Here is a 17,681-nt window from a genome sequence, read left to right as displayed (position 1 = left end):
AGCCTGGTGGAACATTTGGTCACGTCTTGACCTTGAGTGTGGGACCAGAGTTTGAATCCCAGTTGCGACTTGTTTGAGGGCATCGAACATAGAAAATAGTTTCATGGTGCAAGTTGTGATGAGCTGAGCCGCTGGGAAGCCCCCTGCAGGTGAACAGATGCTCACACACTGTTTACTGTTGTGTTTAGTATATTGAACTTAAGCTCTCCAAACTGCTTAAACATCAGACATGTTTATCGGCACACAAAATAGAACTGCACCTCAAAGCTTCTGCACAACTAATAAGTGACTTCAATCTTTAGCTTTACTTGTTGTTCCATCATCCCTATTTAATACACATATGATAAAAGTAGAGTAAGCGCTGAATATCTTCCTGGAAAAAAAAAATCTAGAAACAATTCTTTCAAATTTTATTTCATGTTAATACCATAAATATACAAAACTCAAACTATTTCACATGCGACAAAGGCCAGACAAGAGTGCATTACTTTTTTTTCTCTTTTTACATGTAATGGGGATCAAATTTTCAATTTTACAAAATATACAGGTGTCCCATTTTTTTGGATGAGTTTCTTCTCCGATTCAGTGAAATAACATGGTCACAGGTCAACCACAGGTTTGTGTCAGCACACTTCAAAAACATCTTGTCCTGTACTGCAGAGGGGCTCGCCAAGCACATCAAGAAAGACCCTACAGTGGCATGGCTTCATTTAAACATTGGACTCAAGATGGACATCCTGTGGGTGTGTGCAGCAAAGTGAATGTTCTTTAAAATAAAACATGGAGAGAGAACACACATCACAAAGTAAGATTTGAAAACAAATCTATATGGACATTTGGTAGATTTCTCACAGCTTTTCAGGACATAGAATAACACTTTAGGGAGATTTTTTTCTCTCTTATTCTTCCTTTCATACCAAACACGCGCACACACACATCCTTGTACAAGCACGCCTCTCGCAGGGTCCAGTCGCAACGATGTCGAATACTTTTCTTTCTTTTCGAATCTAGCTGATGCTATGATCACGTCGTTACAAAATCGCACACGAGGAAACAATAGAAATGAGATGAAAAACCAAAGCAAACAAAACAGACAACTTAAATTATACCATAAATAAAAACATGTTTGCACTAAGGTCAACAAATACCAAGAAATGTGCAATAATAGAAAGTAACTCCAGACAAAATCAATACGGTTGAGATTCATTCTTATCTTCACAGACCTTCGACTTGACGCTCACAAGAGGATTTCGTCCAGTCATCATGTACATCTTTAGACAACCACCACCACTATGAGATGCTAAAGCACAAACAATAAAATGTAACCCATATTACACTTCAGTGACAGTAGTCTGTACAACGTAGTGCTGAATAACACTGTTAATATCGTATATAAATTAAAGAACCATAGTGATATAACTGAATGTGCATCAAGTCCAATCCTCTGTAACAGTAATGTTCGTTTTGGCTATAAAACATGAGGCCAGTCATCCTGACCAGGGGGGGGATCAATGGAAATGGACTATTGGCCTATCCTGTGTACATATACACAGGATCAATGCTTTCTTACTATGTCGGGTTAATCTCGAGAGAAATCCAGAGCTTAATCGCTGTCCAAGGTCTGCTTCTGCGACAAAAGGCAGGCGAGTTCTCTCTACATGTGGCGATACCTCCCTTCTAACGGGAAACAAGACAGCAGGAGGCCGCGGCTGAGCAGCTCTCACATTTATAGCAGCGTTAGTTTTCAACCAAAGTTTGAAGAGCTACAAAAGAAATAGCAGTATGTTAGTGTCACACGTACATCTAGAAACCAGTCCTAACATATTCCCTCCTTGGAGAGCATCAGGCCTGAACCATCGTCGTCATTCAAATAGCCACTGGGGACATGCGACTGCTGCTCAGATTAAAAAATTAAATAAAAAATGAGCAAAAACCAGTCGCATCGACTTTCTCTGCCAGAGAAATAGCTACCTTCAATGTGCTAATCATGCATGTCTCTATCATGCAGTCAGATCTCGAGATGCTGCCCATGAAAGTCGCACAGAGCAGAAGTAACGGCTCCACTGACAGGTCTCACTGGGGGGGCCCTTCAATAAGAACAGAGATCTTATTTATACGGAAACACGTTTTACCATAACCAAAATGGTACTTTTCTCATAATAGACGCACTGATATAGGACATGGTACAGTTTACCTTTCAGAGCTCAATAACCAAGCACTGGATTATTTAAAATATAAAGGAAAACAAAAAAACAAAACAAAGTCAGAGCCACAATTCTCTCAAACCCGAAGCACACATTTAGCACAGAGGCCCAGCCATTCACACATTCACTGTACTTTCAGTACGTGGGCAAAGAAACAACTAAGTGCAAACAACCTTGATCAGATTATCACTTCTCATGACTCTACACTGGACTTATCAGGCAGGAAGCTGCTTGGAGGTCGTCACCATGACAAAAATAAGGTATGCTAAAACCGTGACCTCTGCCTGACCCGGGATCATCTCGGGGGGGGGGGGGGGGGGGACTGAAGGGCGTGAAAGCGAGGGAGTGTTTCAGTGCCAGAGATGAAGTCCCGCACACTCAGAGTCTACTTTGAGTCACTTGCGGGATGTTTGGAGGGATGCTGGCAGACGGTCACCTGACTGAAAAAAGCAGGGTGGATGTGGGAGAGGTTCTGTTTCTTACCGATTTATAGCTTGAGCTGAAGATGCACAACTCTGGTCACTTATGTAATTTGTTTAAACTTTACAGTTCTCAAGCAAAGTGCGCACGGCAATCTTAGCATTGTAACATTCATAAATAGAATTGATTCGATCCGAGAACCAGCAGACCCAGAGCTGTGCATCTCCATCGTTTCAGTGTGTTGGAGTGTGTGTGTGTGTGTGTGTGTGTGTGTGTGTGTGTGTGTGTGTGTGTGTGTGTCCGTGTCCGTGTCCGTGTCCGTATGGCTCAGTTTATGGATGAGGTTTAAAGGCCCCACGAGCGGCGTTGGTTGCAGCATTAGCGGCGGCGTTGGCCGCCGCGGTCTGAACGGTCTTGTTGGACATGACTCCGGTTGCAAACTCCTGCTGCGCTTTCTCAAAACTGGCACCGGTGGTACGATACAGTGCATGCACCTGGAAGGAGCGGGGAAGAAAATAAGTCAGTGAAAACACGACTTAAAGTGAGCACTGGAAGAGATATACTTTTTATTTCCTGGTGGATTGTCAACACTTCCTTTTTCTTTTTTTTTTCTCCTATTATTCACAATAAGCTCATGTCATGTGATCTCATGCTTTAGAGCTTTACTGAGTCCATAAGAATGATGACATTGATGCTAAAGGTGTGGGTGTGTTACCTTTTTAAACATGATGAGGGAGCCCACGGACAGCGCGGTGAACAGAGCTGCGATCAGTAACATGATGATTCCCACTGGGATACTGGTGTTCAGACCAGTTAAAGCTGCGATCCAACCGCTGGGGACACACAAACCGACACACGTTCCGTCAGTACAAACTCATGTAAGGGACGGAAACAAACCTGTGCAAGCCCAATAAAAACTCCTCACCAGGTTCCCCACCCAGTGATGCCAATAGACTGTAGGACGTGAACGCCGAACTGACAGATGTAGACGAAGAAGAAGACAAAGAAGCGGAACGAACTGTCGCTCCTGTACAGAGGACAGAATAGGGCAGGAGCAGCTGAGAGGACGTTCAATAGCAAAGACACGCTTAGAGAACAAACTTCCATATATATTAGGGGTTAATCAGTTCAATTGAAACGTCGGTTTTTAAAGTGGGAAGGATGTTATTGCATCTTTTTACTGCATTTCTAGTTTCCCTTTACGATTTACCAATAAATATCAAAATCACTTTTTATGAACAAAATACACATTTTTAAAACTGAATGTAAACATAAAGACAAAATAAATCAGCAAATTAGATATAAAGAGCAACTGAAAACACGAGAGCATTTTAACTAACTTGCCTCTATGTGTTTCTTGCTTTTGGATCCAAACAGCTCAGTCTACAGCAAAATATCTAAAATACATAAACTGCATAAACTGAGGTTCGTGAAGGCAGAGTTACTTTCCAAATTTTTCAAATAGAGATTTTCGCATTGGGTTCAAACCTGTTAAACCCCTAATCTGCTTATTTCTGGTGTACCATGACGTGTTTCTACTCACCTGAAAGCCCCATAAAGTGGTCTGTACCAGCAGACGAAAGAACAAGGGGTGAAGAGCAGGAACCACAGCATGGCCAAGCCAAAGTCTACTCCACGAGAGGCGTCGACGCAGAACCAGGCCAGGCAGCCGAACATGTTCACAAAGAGCGTGCCTGCGTGGACTGGCACAAAAAGAAAACAAACAAACAAACAAACGTCACTGAAAGTGAAAACAGTTGTTTTCATTTTTACTAACAATTAAGCAAATGTTGATGTTCAGTAAAATGAACACGTTGTGTATTGTAACAGTCAATGTGTGAGAAATGAGTCTTCAGGGTGTCAGTGTGGTCTTCATGCTTTGATTCCCAAAGAACATTTTGAATACTGTCACACATTTTTGTGTCTCCGGGGCAGATGTTTTGTCTAAAGATATTTGACATAATATTTCATGCCCGATCTACTTACACATCCAGAGGTTGTACATGATTTTGACAGTCTTCTGGAACTCTACAGGGATGTCCACTGCGATGTCGTGGTAGAAACACGGTCCGACAGGGAACTTCTCGGGCAGCGGAGGCCAGTTGTTCTTACGCCCTGTGCAGACACAGAAAAAGCTCATAGTATTACAAGGCGAAATCTTTTTACAGGACAGATAAAGGTCGAGTTGATGGAGGTGAAAACTGCTTATATCATAGATTCAAACTACAACTTAACATTTTGCTCAAACTCTCTGCGTTTGATCTTCAAACGGGTCATTTTTAAAAGTAAAAAACAAGCAGAAGAAAGAAAGAGCTCTTCTGAGGACAAAAGTTGACACAGCTTCAACTTCATGTGTGTATTAAACATTCAGGGGGTGAAATGTTCCTTAAATAATACATTGTGAACCGGATTATGTTGCCGCCCCGGTGAAAAGCTGATCTGCTACTCAATGCAGTTGTGGATTACTGTTTTGACCACTCGCGCTCCGGTCACTGAGGTGTTGGGGGTATAAAGTGGGCGACTGACTGACCTCCTGCTGCTCCGTGAGACTGTAACTCCCGCTCCCGACGATCGAGCTCTGCTGCCTTCTTCTCCAACTCCTCCTGCCTTCTCAACAACTCAGCCTGAGCGCGCGCTTGATCCTGACACACGCGCACGCACACGCACACGCACACGCACACACACACAGCTTTATAACATCCACCACCCGTCATATCTGGAATGATGTGATATATAGTCAGCTTATGCCCGGTTCACACAGCAGGATAATTAGGCTGATTTTGGCCCCATTCTCCCCTTCCGACAATCTTAAGGACGCTCAGATCATCAGAAGATAATCTTATCAGATATCCCTGCCGCGTGTTGTGTGTTAAGACTGCTCTCGTCTGCTTGAAAGCATGTCGGGACCGTTCCGATCTCAAATCGGGGATATTCAACATGTTGGATTGTTTTGGCCCGAGTTCTCATGGTGTGTGGTGTCTCCCGAGGGGAAAACAAGCACGAACCTGTTGACTGTCACGTATCGCCAATCAGAAAGCGAGGGGACGTAGTGGCGAGGAAACGTCGGACTGGACTGACAACCATGCTCCCGTTGTCTCCACTCCTTTGACCAACGCCTCTGCTTTTTATGACGTGTTATGTCCAATAATAACACACCACAAACGATGGCCAATGCATCCTCTTTGTCCGCCATGTGTGTTGACGTCTGGAATCACGTTTGATCTCGAGAGGTTTTGCGAGATTTCCCGTCTGATCTGGGGATGTTTGCAAGTGAAATTGGTTCGTGTGTGGTGTGTTGATGTTGCTGTGTGGCTGCACACCACACACTGTACGACCAAAACTGTTAAACCTGTGATTATTTATCGCCGTGTGTGTGTGGTCTCTTAGGTTTGGGAACTCTGACGACAATTTTAAAATCCTGCCGTGTGAACCAGGCATAAGAAATGAGGGTGTTTTTCTTCTCAGCTACACTAAAGCGAATTAGATTGTGAAGAGGTAAATCACAGGTTATGATTAGTAAAAGTATTCAGCTACTGAAGCTCAATCACACATCAATCAGGAAGTACTAAAGTGGTGCTGAACAGAATTACTGACAACTTTGATTTTATTATAGAAACTAGAATATATTCACAAAAATTCAAATTGATCAGAATTAAACTGAAAACATTGGATAAAATGCCTCCAGTTTTTAAAAGTCAAGAGCAAAAAAAACAGGGATCATATATCAAAATATAGACTCAGAAGACCTATATATTTTGGCACCTATTTAAAATGCTGGTTTGGTTGATGTATTACTGTGATTGAGTCCAGACTACAATTAATTTGATAGCTTTTTCAAGTATACTATTGGATTTTTATTATTGTTTTTCTGCACAAAACTTTGTAAATGTAAACTAATATTGCACGGAAACTTCATGAAGCCAGCACTAAAACATTCTGCATGCCAGTCACTCTGGTCAGCACTGTGAGTTGAAAGCTATCAGTAGGGAGAGGGCATCAGGTGAATCCACACTATACGTTACAGGGACACAAGGGGGCAGAAGAAACACTAGATAAAAGAGAGTACCTCTTGACGTTGCTGTTGGATCATCATAAAAACAGAAGTGTGTGAAAAAACAAGAGGAAAGATTAACCTGAAGCAAAGACTGAATCTCCAGAGCATCATAATGATGTGACGCTACAGTGTAGAGCAGAGGTGGGCACTCCTGCTGCTCCAGGTCGCTCTGCATGAGCTTCATCACATTGGTACATTGGTAAAACTATGCAGGACGATGGCCGGCCATTCACCGCCAGATGTACGCACCTCTGGTCTAATCTATGCAAACGCCTTTCCTCCTCAGACTCACTGCTTTAGGACAATACACGTGACACTTTGAACACATTGCGTTGGACTTCTCTGTCTTCCGTTTGGTCTTTAGCACGTGGAGCTCACATTGATTACTGTCAGGTAACAGACTATAGTCAAGATTACTTCACTTTTTCTGTTATTAGAAATAACAGAAAAAGCTTCAAATATTAGTTTATGTGTAATTAATCTGAAATACAGTAAATACAATAAATTAGGAATTTTCACTATTAACTTGAAAATTGACTTTTCATGTGTACTCTACTTTGTAAGAAGCCTGAAAGGCTCACATGTTGTGTTGAATCCTTTAAGGTTGAAAGCCTCAAGTCCTCTCTTGAATTGAATATTGACAAGACAGCAGCACACTTTGTTTTCTAGTGAGAAACATTTTCAAATGGATATCATGCAACACATAGGCATGTGTTTTAACCCAAGTTGAGATACATATGAAGCAAATAAAGAAGTTTATGTGATTGTTTGCAGTACCTGAGTCTGAAGCTGTGAGTACGCTGGCGGCTCTTCTGTAGGCTTCATGATGGCGGGCTGTGTGTTCTGGGAGGGGGGAGGAGCAGATTTGGGGGCATTTCCAGGCGCCGCCTGTAAAACCAGCAGAGATTCTGTGTTAATATTTGTCCAACTGAGAAACTACATGAACTGTGTGAGTAAAATTCTCAGTGGTGACAAAGAGGGGGAGGCGGGGAGGAGGGTAGTGGATAAAATGAGGTGACACAGACACACGTTAAAAAAAACGCTTGTTAAGCTGACCGTTCTGGCGTCTGTGAAGGGGTTATATTCCTCCAGACCACCAGGAGGGGCAGACCGTGTCACCTGGGTCACTGAAGGATCCTATGGGGCAAAGAGGTTCACACAGGAATTCAAGGGGTTAAAACTACAACCACAAAACACGACAAAACACATACTCTAATGTTTATTAATAAGAAGAAGTGCCACACATTCGGTGGGTCTGCAAGTCAGAATTAATGTGATCACAAGAAGAGGCAGGGCAGAGACCACTCAAGCATGCAACACCTGGTAACATTTGCATTGCAAATATTGCCTTAAGAAATTACTGGAAGATTAAATGTAACCATCATGTACAAATTTTAATAATCATTGAAATATATAATTGGTATAAAATTAATTTCATATTTGGTAAGATACACAGTCTCTGTCTCTGAGTGGTCAGTACAGGTAGCCTTCATTGAAGAGGCTGATTATCAATAGAATTGCTGATTGGTTAATGTAAGAGTATCTGGATAACTGACCCTGACTTTCTGTTTACAAACATGATCAGCTACAACTATTCAATCTTACCAATCAATTAAAGATTTACTCAAATTGAAAAAGTGCTACCTGATGCTTTACACTAGATTAAACAGCCGTTAACTGCAACCACAGCAGCCAAATGAAAAAAAGACATTTTCCAAACCAATTTCAAGAGTATGTTTGCTATTAATATTACATAATGCATGAATGTTTTCTTGAACTTGGGGAACTTGGAATACTTTGAATAATTTAACATGCATGGGGAACTGAAAGAGACCATTAATGACAGACTTGCAGGGCAGGAGCGCCAGATAAACCAACAGTGTGCAGGTTTTCAATCAAGCCAAACTCCACCCACGATAAAGTGGAAGGAATCAGCAGTAAAACCTCCTGCTGAGGTGATGAGATCCAGCAGACTCTAGCAGCCTGAGGACAGTTTGACTGAACAATGAAATACAGTGATTGTTAAATGATCACCTCACAGTAAGACGAGGAAGCAGTCCAACAGCAACAGTATTGTCTGTATTCAATGCGACGTTAGTAGGTGCAGTGTCAATCTGTGGCATGCAAGCTAAGTATGTTTACATCGGCCTGATACTAAAAAAAACCCCAAACGTAACACGTCTAAATCTCCAGAACCTGCACATCAAATAAATTTACAAACGGCTGTAATTTAGTCACACAGCATCCCAGTGTGATGCTAAGCAGCCAGTGCAGCAGTGATGTTTGCTGACGGGGAACACAGGCTAATGCAACACCGAGCTAACATCAGGTGTCTTTGTTTCTATAGTGTTTCTTACGATGTTACGAATAACAACCACGCGTTGGAGCTGTAAGATATTTCCTTCTAGGTTTATCTTCGGATATTTTGGCCACATGAAGACAGGGGACCATTATAAATGAAGTGATAGATGATTAGCTCTGCCTGGTGTCTAACGGGGCTACCAGGCTAACAACTAGCCGACTGAGCTACCTGGAATGGATTGCTGAAATCCGGGTCTGCGAACGGGTTGCTGTCAAAATCGGACATTGCACAGGCTTTTCGATCACGCTTTCCCGTGTGCAAGAACTCCCCGGTTCTCCAGAGAAGGGTCAGTCCTCTGCTTTGACTGCTTCTCTCTGCCGCCCGCAGTCTTCTCCGCCTCCTTGTGATGGAGACCCCTCGCGTAGCACGTTAGCTCGTAGCACAAAGATGGCAGCGGAGGAGAGGGGGACGTGATGAGCGGCGCGCTGACGTCACCGTTTCAGCACCGCGGACAGCGTGACGGCCGCTCAGGTACAGTGTGTATGTGCACGCACAGGAGCATCTCTTCTCGCACGTGCATCTCATAAAACCTTTAAACACGAGCGATACACGACATCTTTGTATTTAATAAACTACAATTAAGGACATTTTGTTAGCTTATAGTATTGCGATAAGATTGATGAGAAATACAAACAGCTGAATATATAATGTTAATGTGCTCTTTCTCTTGCCCTTAATTCACATTAGCTGTGTGGTCTCTGGTTTTATTTTCTCATTTTTTCATCACATGCGAGTCTGCAGTTCCCACCAGCATTATTTCAGATTTTCTTTTGGGCCATTTTCCTTTAGTGGTTCTGACTTCTGACGTGCTGCCACCAGGTATGAAATAATTGATGATGATGTGCAAAATACTCTTATTAGTTAATCAGATTTTTTTGTGTGTGAATGTATTGCAATTGATTTCTTTCACAATTGAAAAGCTCTTATTTTGGCTTTGTGGTGCATGAATACACAGTGAATGGAAACGTATTTGTAACGTTTATGGTATTTCTGTTTGTCTTTGCAACATATATGCATACTGTGACTGTGCTTACCGTTCTTATCGCTTTAATGAAGAATTTTCAATATATCGTGCAGCTCAATGTTCAACATACATTTTTTTGTTGTTTGGCAATTTCTCTCCAAATATCAGATAAGTAAGGCAGCATTATCAGCAGGGCAATTGGGGGGAACTTTCCACACTGAAACAGTCTAGTTCCCTTTGAGACTTTCGTTTTCTGGATATTTTCATGGTTCTGGTAATGAGGACTGGGCCCAGCATCAGTTACCTGCAGTGAAAAAAAGTGCTTCACAGGAAATCGTAGGATCTAACATGTAATATAACATTCTTTTGTTATAGACTTTGGAGTCACAATTTTTCGACAAGAAATGCAAAGATAGCTATCTCTCTGAAAGATTGTCTGCATGGGAACGAGATTGTAAAAAAAAATACATTAATACAAAGTTTTGTTAAAACTATAAGGAGCCACGAGTCTGCAGAGTCACACATTGCAGAATTCTGTGATAGATCTTGAAAGTTTAACTGATTCTACTGATAAAGAGCCAGATGCACAATGATAGATATATAGAATAAGCTCTTTAATATTTAATAAAAAGTAAAATAGTCATCTCCTAAAGCTAAGCTAAAAGAAGAAATTGGGATAGAAGTAAATGATCTTATTGGCTCAAATTGGATTCTAAGGGTGCTATTTGTTCAGTATTGTTTTCTATGAGTATTTGTCATAATGTGCACTGATGTGCAGATCCATCACAATGCTGATCAACTCAGGACGTCATTGACTTTAATTGGCTTGATGAAAAAAGACTATTGGTAAACTTAACCTGTTCTCACATATATACGTACATCACTCATTCATCTCTTCTTTTTGACTTAGACATGTTAATCTGATGGCAGTCCACTGAGGCAAAAGTAATGTCAGGAAGCTATTGAAGTCATTTAGTTAAATTCCTGTACATCCAGGCCGCCTCTGTTCTGCTATGTATTTTGCATGTAGTGTACACAACAATAATCAGCACAGACTGGCATCCAACCCCCTGTTGATACACGTTCTATTTGTCAGTTTAATTGTGATTCATGTGTTTTAAAATAGTGTTGTTCAGTGATGCACCTGAATATAATCAAGTAGTGAGACAATATCTGTTTTGCTTCATATTTAACCCAAAGTACAAAGTCTCTGACAACATTGGAAAAACTAACAATGTATATCTGCACAATCGAGTTTTTAAGATCTATACTTCTTTTGTTTTGTATAATACTCGGTACAATGTTTGCCAACATTTCAAAGAAAAAATATTGTTCAGAAATATACTTATCAGCAGCAATGACTTTGATAATCATTTAGACACAAACTATATTGACAACTCTTCAGTTGAAAAAATAACTAAACACACTTGTCATTACATGGATCAACAAATAGCGAAATGAAGAGCAGGCACAATTTATGTTAACAATACATTTATCCAAAATATATGTACAGCATGTCAATTTCACAAAAGTGGTGAGCTCGAGTGATTTAGTTTATGACCATGATCATGAGGGACAACTAAGATGAATATAACTTACTGTACTTGTTATATTCATCCTTCACATCAGACCTGCTTCCAAAGTTTCCCCTCTGGGAAATGGGACTCTTCTCACTTCCCAATTACTCACGAGTGTAACATTACTTCTATATGTATGTGTACTTCATTTATCAGGAGACCCAACCTTTAACTTTTGTGTTCAGGTGTTTGTTTTTATACTAATTTCAACGTAAATAACTTTACATTGAGTCACACACTAACAATTTGAACTATAAATAACACGGTTAACAACCTCAGACACGGACTCTGAGGTTGTTAAAAAAAAAAAAACCCACAGAGAACAAAATATGTTCTTTTAATTCATCTCTGTTCGTTCAGTCATCTGTTGGCACACTGTGATATCTGAGCTCCGGTAGGTCAAATACCACAGCCACCTCCTCGGCTTGATGATTATGATGATTACGTTAATGATGTAATGATGATGGGGACTATGATGTATGGAAGCGTCTGCTCCTCACTTGGTCGCTCGTGCCTGTGTGCAAAAAGAGACTCTGCCTATTCCCTAATATGTAACACTGACCTCTTTCTCTCGAGCATTCCCAGACAATTTAGCAGAAATCATTTTATCTCACTTGTCCATATAGGAAGTATCAGGCCCCCTGAGAGCTCCTGTGGTGCCTGTGTGTGCCTTTTCCCTCACTGCCCACAAGATTGTGTTATTTCCCAGAAATGCCCACTTGGGGGAGCTACGATCCAATAGGTCCTCTTCAGGCCCCCTTTTTACAGAATCCTTTCTCATTTGCCGTCAATTTATTTTCATTCAAACGAAGGGTGACCATGTGAAGAACATCAGATCAGTTGACAGCCTGTAAATGTGATTTAAACATTTAAGCACCATTTACCCAGATTAACTTTCAATTGGAGAACAAATGCTATTAGGTTGAAATCTTACAGTATGTGGTAAATGGTGGTTAAAATATTCCCTTTTATTGTTTGACTTCTACTGCTCTAGTTTAAGCAAAGGCACCACGTCACTGTAGTTTTATAGGAGCCTCACATCTAACACATTTAAATAAAACTAATGTACTTTTGTCAATGAGTAACTAAACACCTTCATACCCTGCTAATGCTCCTCCTCCTTCACCTTATATACTGTACCTATAATGTTTTGCATTGATGGACCTTTGATAAACACAAACTGTGAATTCATTACAATTCAACTCCAGTCCACAAACACTCTCACATACACATGCACACAAAATGAGCATCGGTTCCTTCCCTAATCTTGTATTAATGGACCCAATCACAGACTCTATGAATAATCAATGGCCAGTGGTCTGCAACCGCAGTGCTGAGACCTTGAGTGAAACTGAATTTTCCTAATAAGACACACACACACACACACACACACACACACACACACACACACACACACACACACACACACACACACACACACACACACACACACACACACACACACACACACACACACACACACACACACCTTGAGGCCCTAATAAGCTCTAATGCACAGTGGGCTGAAAATACGTCACATGGTTTGTTTGCTGCAGAATGTGAAAGATAAACATGCCGTACCAGGCTGTGCACACTTATGCATATACTGTATGTATGTGTGTGAGGAGAAAAACAGGGGGAAAAAACACGGATCTGTCTGTCCTTGCACACTCTCTGCCTTTCCTCTGATGACTCTTTGTGGAAACAACCGCTTTAGCTAATAGGTGCTACATTAGTCTTTTAACCAGCTGGTCATGGCCATTTAGAAATGTTCATTAGGTCGCAGACCAGAGTAGAAAGGTGTGATAGTTCACTCCCCACTGTTGACTGTGGTAAGACAGAAAACAAGGGAGAGGAAGGCAGACAGACAGGCAGACGGACAGATACAGAGGGAAGCAGAAGCAATTTAGCGGCCAAAATGACAACCAAGTGTAAAAAGCTACAGATGCAATTATCATCATATTGCCCTGAATAAGAACCTTGTGCATAATTAGATCTCATTAAGGTCTATGAGTGTTATTTTAGGGCTCTGAAAGGTTGGATAAGCAGGACTCGATATTATGGGTTATTAATGCTGCAACATCTGGTGCCATCCTGGCAATTGCCTGGCAGCGTTTGCACGGGCTGGAAAATTTAGTGTTGCACTGCTGTTATGACTAGATAGTAAAATAAAACACAGATTGTGTTATTGTTACATGAATGTCTGGATACAGGTGTACTGTATATAGTGTGTATAGCTTCATATATGGCACTTGTATGCGTGTGAGTTTGTTTGTGCTGATGACCAGTCAGAACACATTACACATCGCTGAGGGAAACAGCCCTCTGTCGCCGGAAAAGCGATTGATTCTCCATTTCCATATTAATGAGCAGATTTGTTAAGAGCCCGCAGGAGAGGGAGAAAATAACAGGGTCTTCATAGGGCACGACATTTATAAATAAAGCTGATGCAGAGAAAAATGGAAATTAAACCTTTTAGTTTAATAAATTTGAGGCGTCCGCAGCAAAGCGAGCGATTTGCATTTCCATTTGTGGCCAAATAATGAGAGTGCGGGTCCATGATGAGCCTGCTAGTGCTGCGTTTGGGTCTCAGACAGTCAGACAATCACACTGGTGTGCAGCCCTCCACATCAATGTCATTAGCTCAGGCCTGTTAACTCTGCTGCTTGGCTTTCTGAGAATATTTGGTGAACTGGAGATTCTTATTGTCACTTCGAATGAGGGATAGGATTGCACACAAAGTAATATTTATTCACTTCTGTGTTCCCTGCATTTCCCAACTGCGATGTACCTATATCTTTTTTTCTTTGAATATTCACCTTTATCTATACATGCGGGTGTCACTTTAAAATGATCTTTTGTTGTTCTAAAACAACCCTGTCAGAAATGGTCTCCGTCCGTCGCTCTGCTTGTCTCAAACACACACACACACACACACACAACACACACACACACACACACACACACACACACACACACACACACACACACACACACACACACACACACACACACACACACACACACACACACACACACACACACACACACACACACACACACACACGCAGAAAGCATCACTGATTGAATTTATTGGGGAATGGATGTTGACTAGACCACTCCAAGTAGGCTAGATTGTTGTTGTTCCCAGATTGACAGACAGACCCAGAGCGGCTGATTGAAAGTGCCTTTTAGCTTGCTCTCACTGTATATTTGATTTGGCAAAATGGAAGGGGAGTCCAGTCTTCTCCCAGGATGCAAACGCAAGTCCTTGTGTTTGTGTGGGAGTATGTGCATGTTTGTGTATTTGCGTGTGCTCTGTGTACATTGACGAGTGGATGCTTTAGTAAATGCTGCATAAAATGTACCCTTTCAGGTATTAATTGAATAATGCAAGCACTCCTCTTGTCAGCTATCAAGTGGGCCACTTTCTCAGTGGCCTGCGCTACTCTCCCTGCCTGTGAATTGACGAGATTTATCTGTGTTGTTCCAACCAATGGATGCCATTTGTTCCAAATATTTGACATAAACATGCAAAGAGCAAAGGCGTGCACTCATAAAATAAGCTTCTAGGCTGTTGTTTTACAGCCCAAAGGGCCCAACCGGGAGCTCTCAGCCTATCAAATCACGTAGTGCTCTTGCTGAGCCAACAGCATGTTAAACTTCTCCTTCAACCAATGATGTGATGAAAAGGAACAAATGCTGCCATAAAGAAAGAAGGGAGGAAAGAGGAGAGAACAGGAAGAAAGGTACGAAGAAAAGAAAAAGTGCGCTCTGGGTGGACAGGGAGCACAGTTGAATTGAGAAATGCTCAGTGTTCTGCTAAATATGCGCACTTATCTTCCATGCCTTTTATGGCACACATCTCATTGCGTGCTTTATGTCTGTTTCCAAACTGTTAAAGAAATTTAGCTTCACACCTGCAGGAAATTCCCTATAATAAAGACAATATTGGCATATGGAGCTGAATCTGCTTCTCTGTCCTGCGTTTCTAATCCTGTTAGGACAATGGCAGTACAGATAAAACTGTTTACCCTTAGAGTGAATTTAAATAGAAAAAATGTGTCAACTTTATAAGGATATCCTTTCTTTAAAAAAAAAACACCTCTTTAGCCTGTGTATAGTTTGTATAGTTATACGTGTGTGTGTGTGTGTGTGTGTGTGTGTGTGTGTGTGTGTGTGTGTGTGTGTGTGTGTGTGTGTGTGTGTGTGTGTGTGTGTGTGTGTGTGTGTGTGTGTGTGTGTGTGTGTGTGTTTACGCTCAGGTTTCGATCTGCTGATTTAGCACCTCTCTAATTTTCCACACGGTAATATTTGCCTCACCTGCCTGTCATCCATTTTTATTATCCGGGTGAATATGTTTGTCTAAGGATATCAATAATCATAAACAAAGCCATGACTCTTTCACCTCTCCCTGAACATACCTCTGTCTGTCTCTCACAGGCGGCTGCTCTCACTTCTGATTGCATGCAGATTACAAAGTTCTATTGTAATTGGTGAATACCAAACATTTTTAATTCTAGTTTTAGTCAAAGTAGGTGCACCCATACAGTACATATCCACACACACATAAATTCACCCACACTGTGCCCGTGGCTCATGCCTTGACTGAGTGTGTGTGCTCCTATTACAGACAGTAATTACCGTCAGTCACCCTGTGTGTCCATAACAAGCCAGCATAATGCCCTAATCAGGCCTGGATTAATCTAACCCTCTCTCTAATCACTCTAAAAGTGATTTATATTGTTTTTCCTGTTCGGAACAAATGAAATCTGTAGCCTAAATTAATACTGGCTTTTCATCACTGGGAAGCTAAAAAGCCAGTAACCATCACATTCTTGTCATTAAGGCTGCATCTGTGGAGACACACGAACACTCGCAGACACAAATACACACACACACTCACACATGCTGAGAGACGTATTTAAGTTGGAAGGAAAAAAACATGTATTATATGCCATTACCTTGGAAATATATTCTGAAAGGCTTTCAGACCAAGAAAATAGACTCATTTGAGGAAAAACTAAAATGTTATTACTACTCTTTCAAATCTCATGTCCTGCATTGATTCAATAATTACAATCACAAAGTGCCTGCTGATGAATTACTTTTGCTGTGCAGTTGTATTGTTTTTTTTTGTTTTTTTCAAGAACTTTGGAAGCTGTAAATGAAGTGGAGTGAGCTTATTGGTCAGCCTCATGTGTGTCAGCACAGGAATAATTTTGCACTGTAATGGACATAAAACCATTTTTTTTTATCCATTTACCAATTATTCTGATGAAAAATACTCTATATCATTCTGCACAAGTCATTTGTCAAATTTTATCAGCTGCAATCTTGCAATTTCTTGGTCTCAAGCTTTCATTTAAGATAGCATGCCTCCTGTTTTGGTCCATGCCTCCTACTTTGTTTCATTTCCATTGTTAAACAAATCAATTCCAGCCCTGACTCACTTCCCACTGTTTTTCATTATGAAGAACGAAAGCCGGACACGAATCGTAACAGAACCCTGAAATTTCCTGCTCACCATTCAGTTTGTGCTTGGAATACAAACCAACTCACAAGACACACATTTAACAAATGCAAATTGTGAGCCAATCTGGTGGAGCTATCTGGGCTCCCGGTTCCATATTCATTTCCTCCACCCTGCTGTTCACAAACTCCAGAAACAATCCCAGGGTTAACCCGAAAAAGGGTAGGAAATGAAGATCTGACAGTGTCCAGTGTCTCGCTCTTTTTTTCTCCTCCTTTATCTCTTTCTCTTCCACACTCTTTCTCACCTTTGCTCCCCTCTCCTTCCTCGCCTTTCCCCCTCTCCGGGTCTCCCTCTCCCCTGTTCTCTTCATGCTGTGTAATTCTCATCTTACACACTCTGTTGCTCTGGACTATGAATAATGCATGGTGTGTGAGAAATCCTCAATCTCATGCTTGGCTCCCAGCGAGCATTACGGAGCTTGCATCTCTATTACAGAGATGAATAGGAGAAAGGGGAATATTGCATAGGATACACTCTAACTTCATTGTTTGTTTTTAGCATGAAAGCCCCAATCTGGGATTTCTTAAAGTACATATGGATTATGGAGGTAAATATACAGGGGAG

General features: G+C 41.3%; 1 protein-coding gene across 1 annotated transcript; it reads right to left on the bottom strand.

Moving 5' to 3' along the window:
• Positions 1 to 393: 393 nt before the first annotated feature.
• LOC308111983 (secretory carrier-associated membrane protein 1-like) lies at positions 394 to 9,435 on the bottom strand. Its single transcript, XM_080467146.1, has 10 exons — positions 9,209 to 9,435; positions 7,735 to 7,815; positions 7,456 to 7,566; positions 6,691 to 6,702; positions 5,155 to 5,266; positions 4,611 to 4,739; positions 4,168 to 4,327; positions 3,550 to 3,651; positions 3,340 to 3,457; positions 394 to 3,118 (listed from the first exon to the last, which is right to left on the bottom strand). The coding sequence occupies exons 1-10, from the start codon at positions 9,263 to 9,265 to the stop codon at positions 2,957 to 2,959; spliced, it is 1,044 nt and encodes a 347-aa protein (XP_080323272.1). The 5' UTR covers positions 9,266 to 9,435; the 3' UTR covers positions 394 to 2,956.
• Between the last annotated feature and the right edge of the window lie 8,246 nt (positions 9,436 to 17,681).

The sequence above is a fragment of the Lipophrys pholis genome (assembly GCF_963383615.2).
Source record: "Lipophrys pholis genome assembly, chromosome: 7".
Taxonomy (NCBI): Eukaryota; Metazoa; Chordata; class Actinopteri; order Blenniiformes; family Blenniidae; genus Lipophrys; species Lipophrys pholis.
Note: the sequence above shows the minus strand (reverse complement) of the source record. Positions and strands in the feature narration are given on the sequence as shown.

Bases quoted from the DNA above. Each gene is read 5' to 3' on its own strand.
- LOC308111983 (XM_080467146.1), bottom strand. From the start codon at position 9,265: ATGTCCGATTTTGACAGCAACCCGTTCGCAGACCCGGATTTCAGCAAT. The intron at 7,567-7,734 runs GTCAGCTTAACA...CTGGTTTTACAG, and splicing joins CCTTCACAGACGCCAGAACG to GCGGCGCCTGGAAATGCCCC. The intron at 4,740-5,154 runs GTCAGTCAGTCG...GTGTCTGCACAG, and splicing joins GTCTCACGGAGCAGCAGGAG to GGCGTAAGAACAACTGGCCT.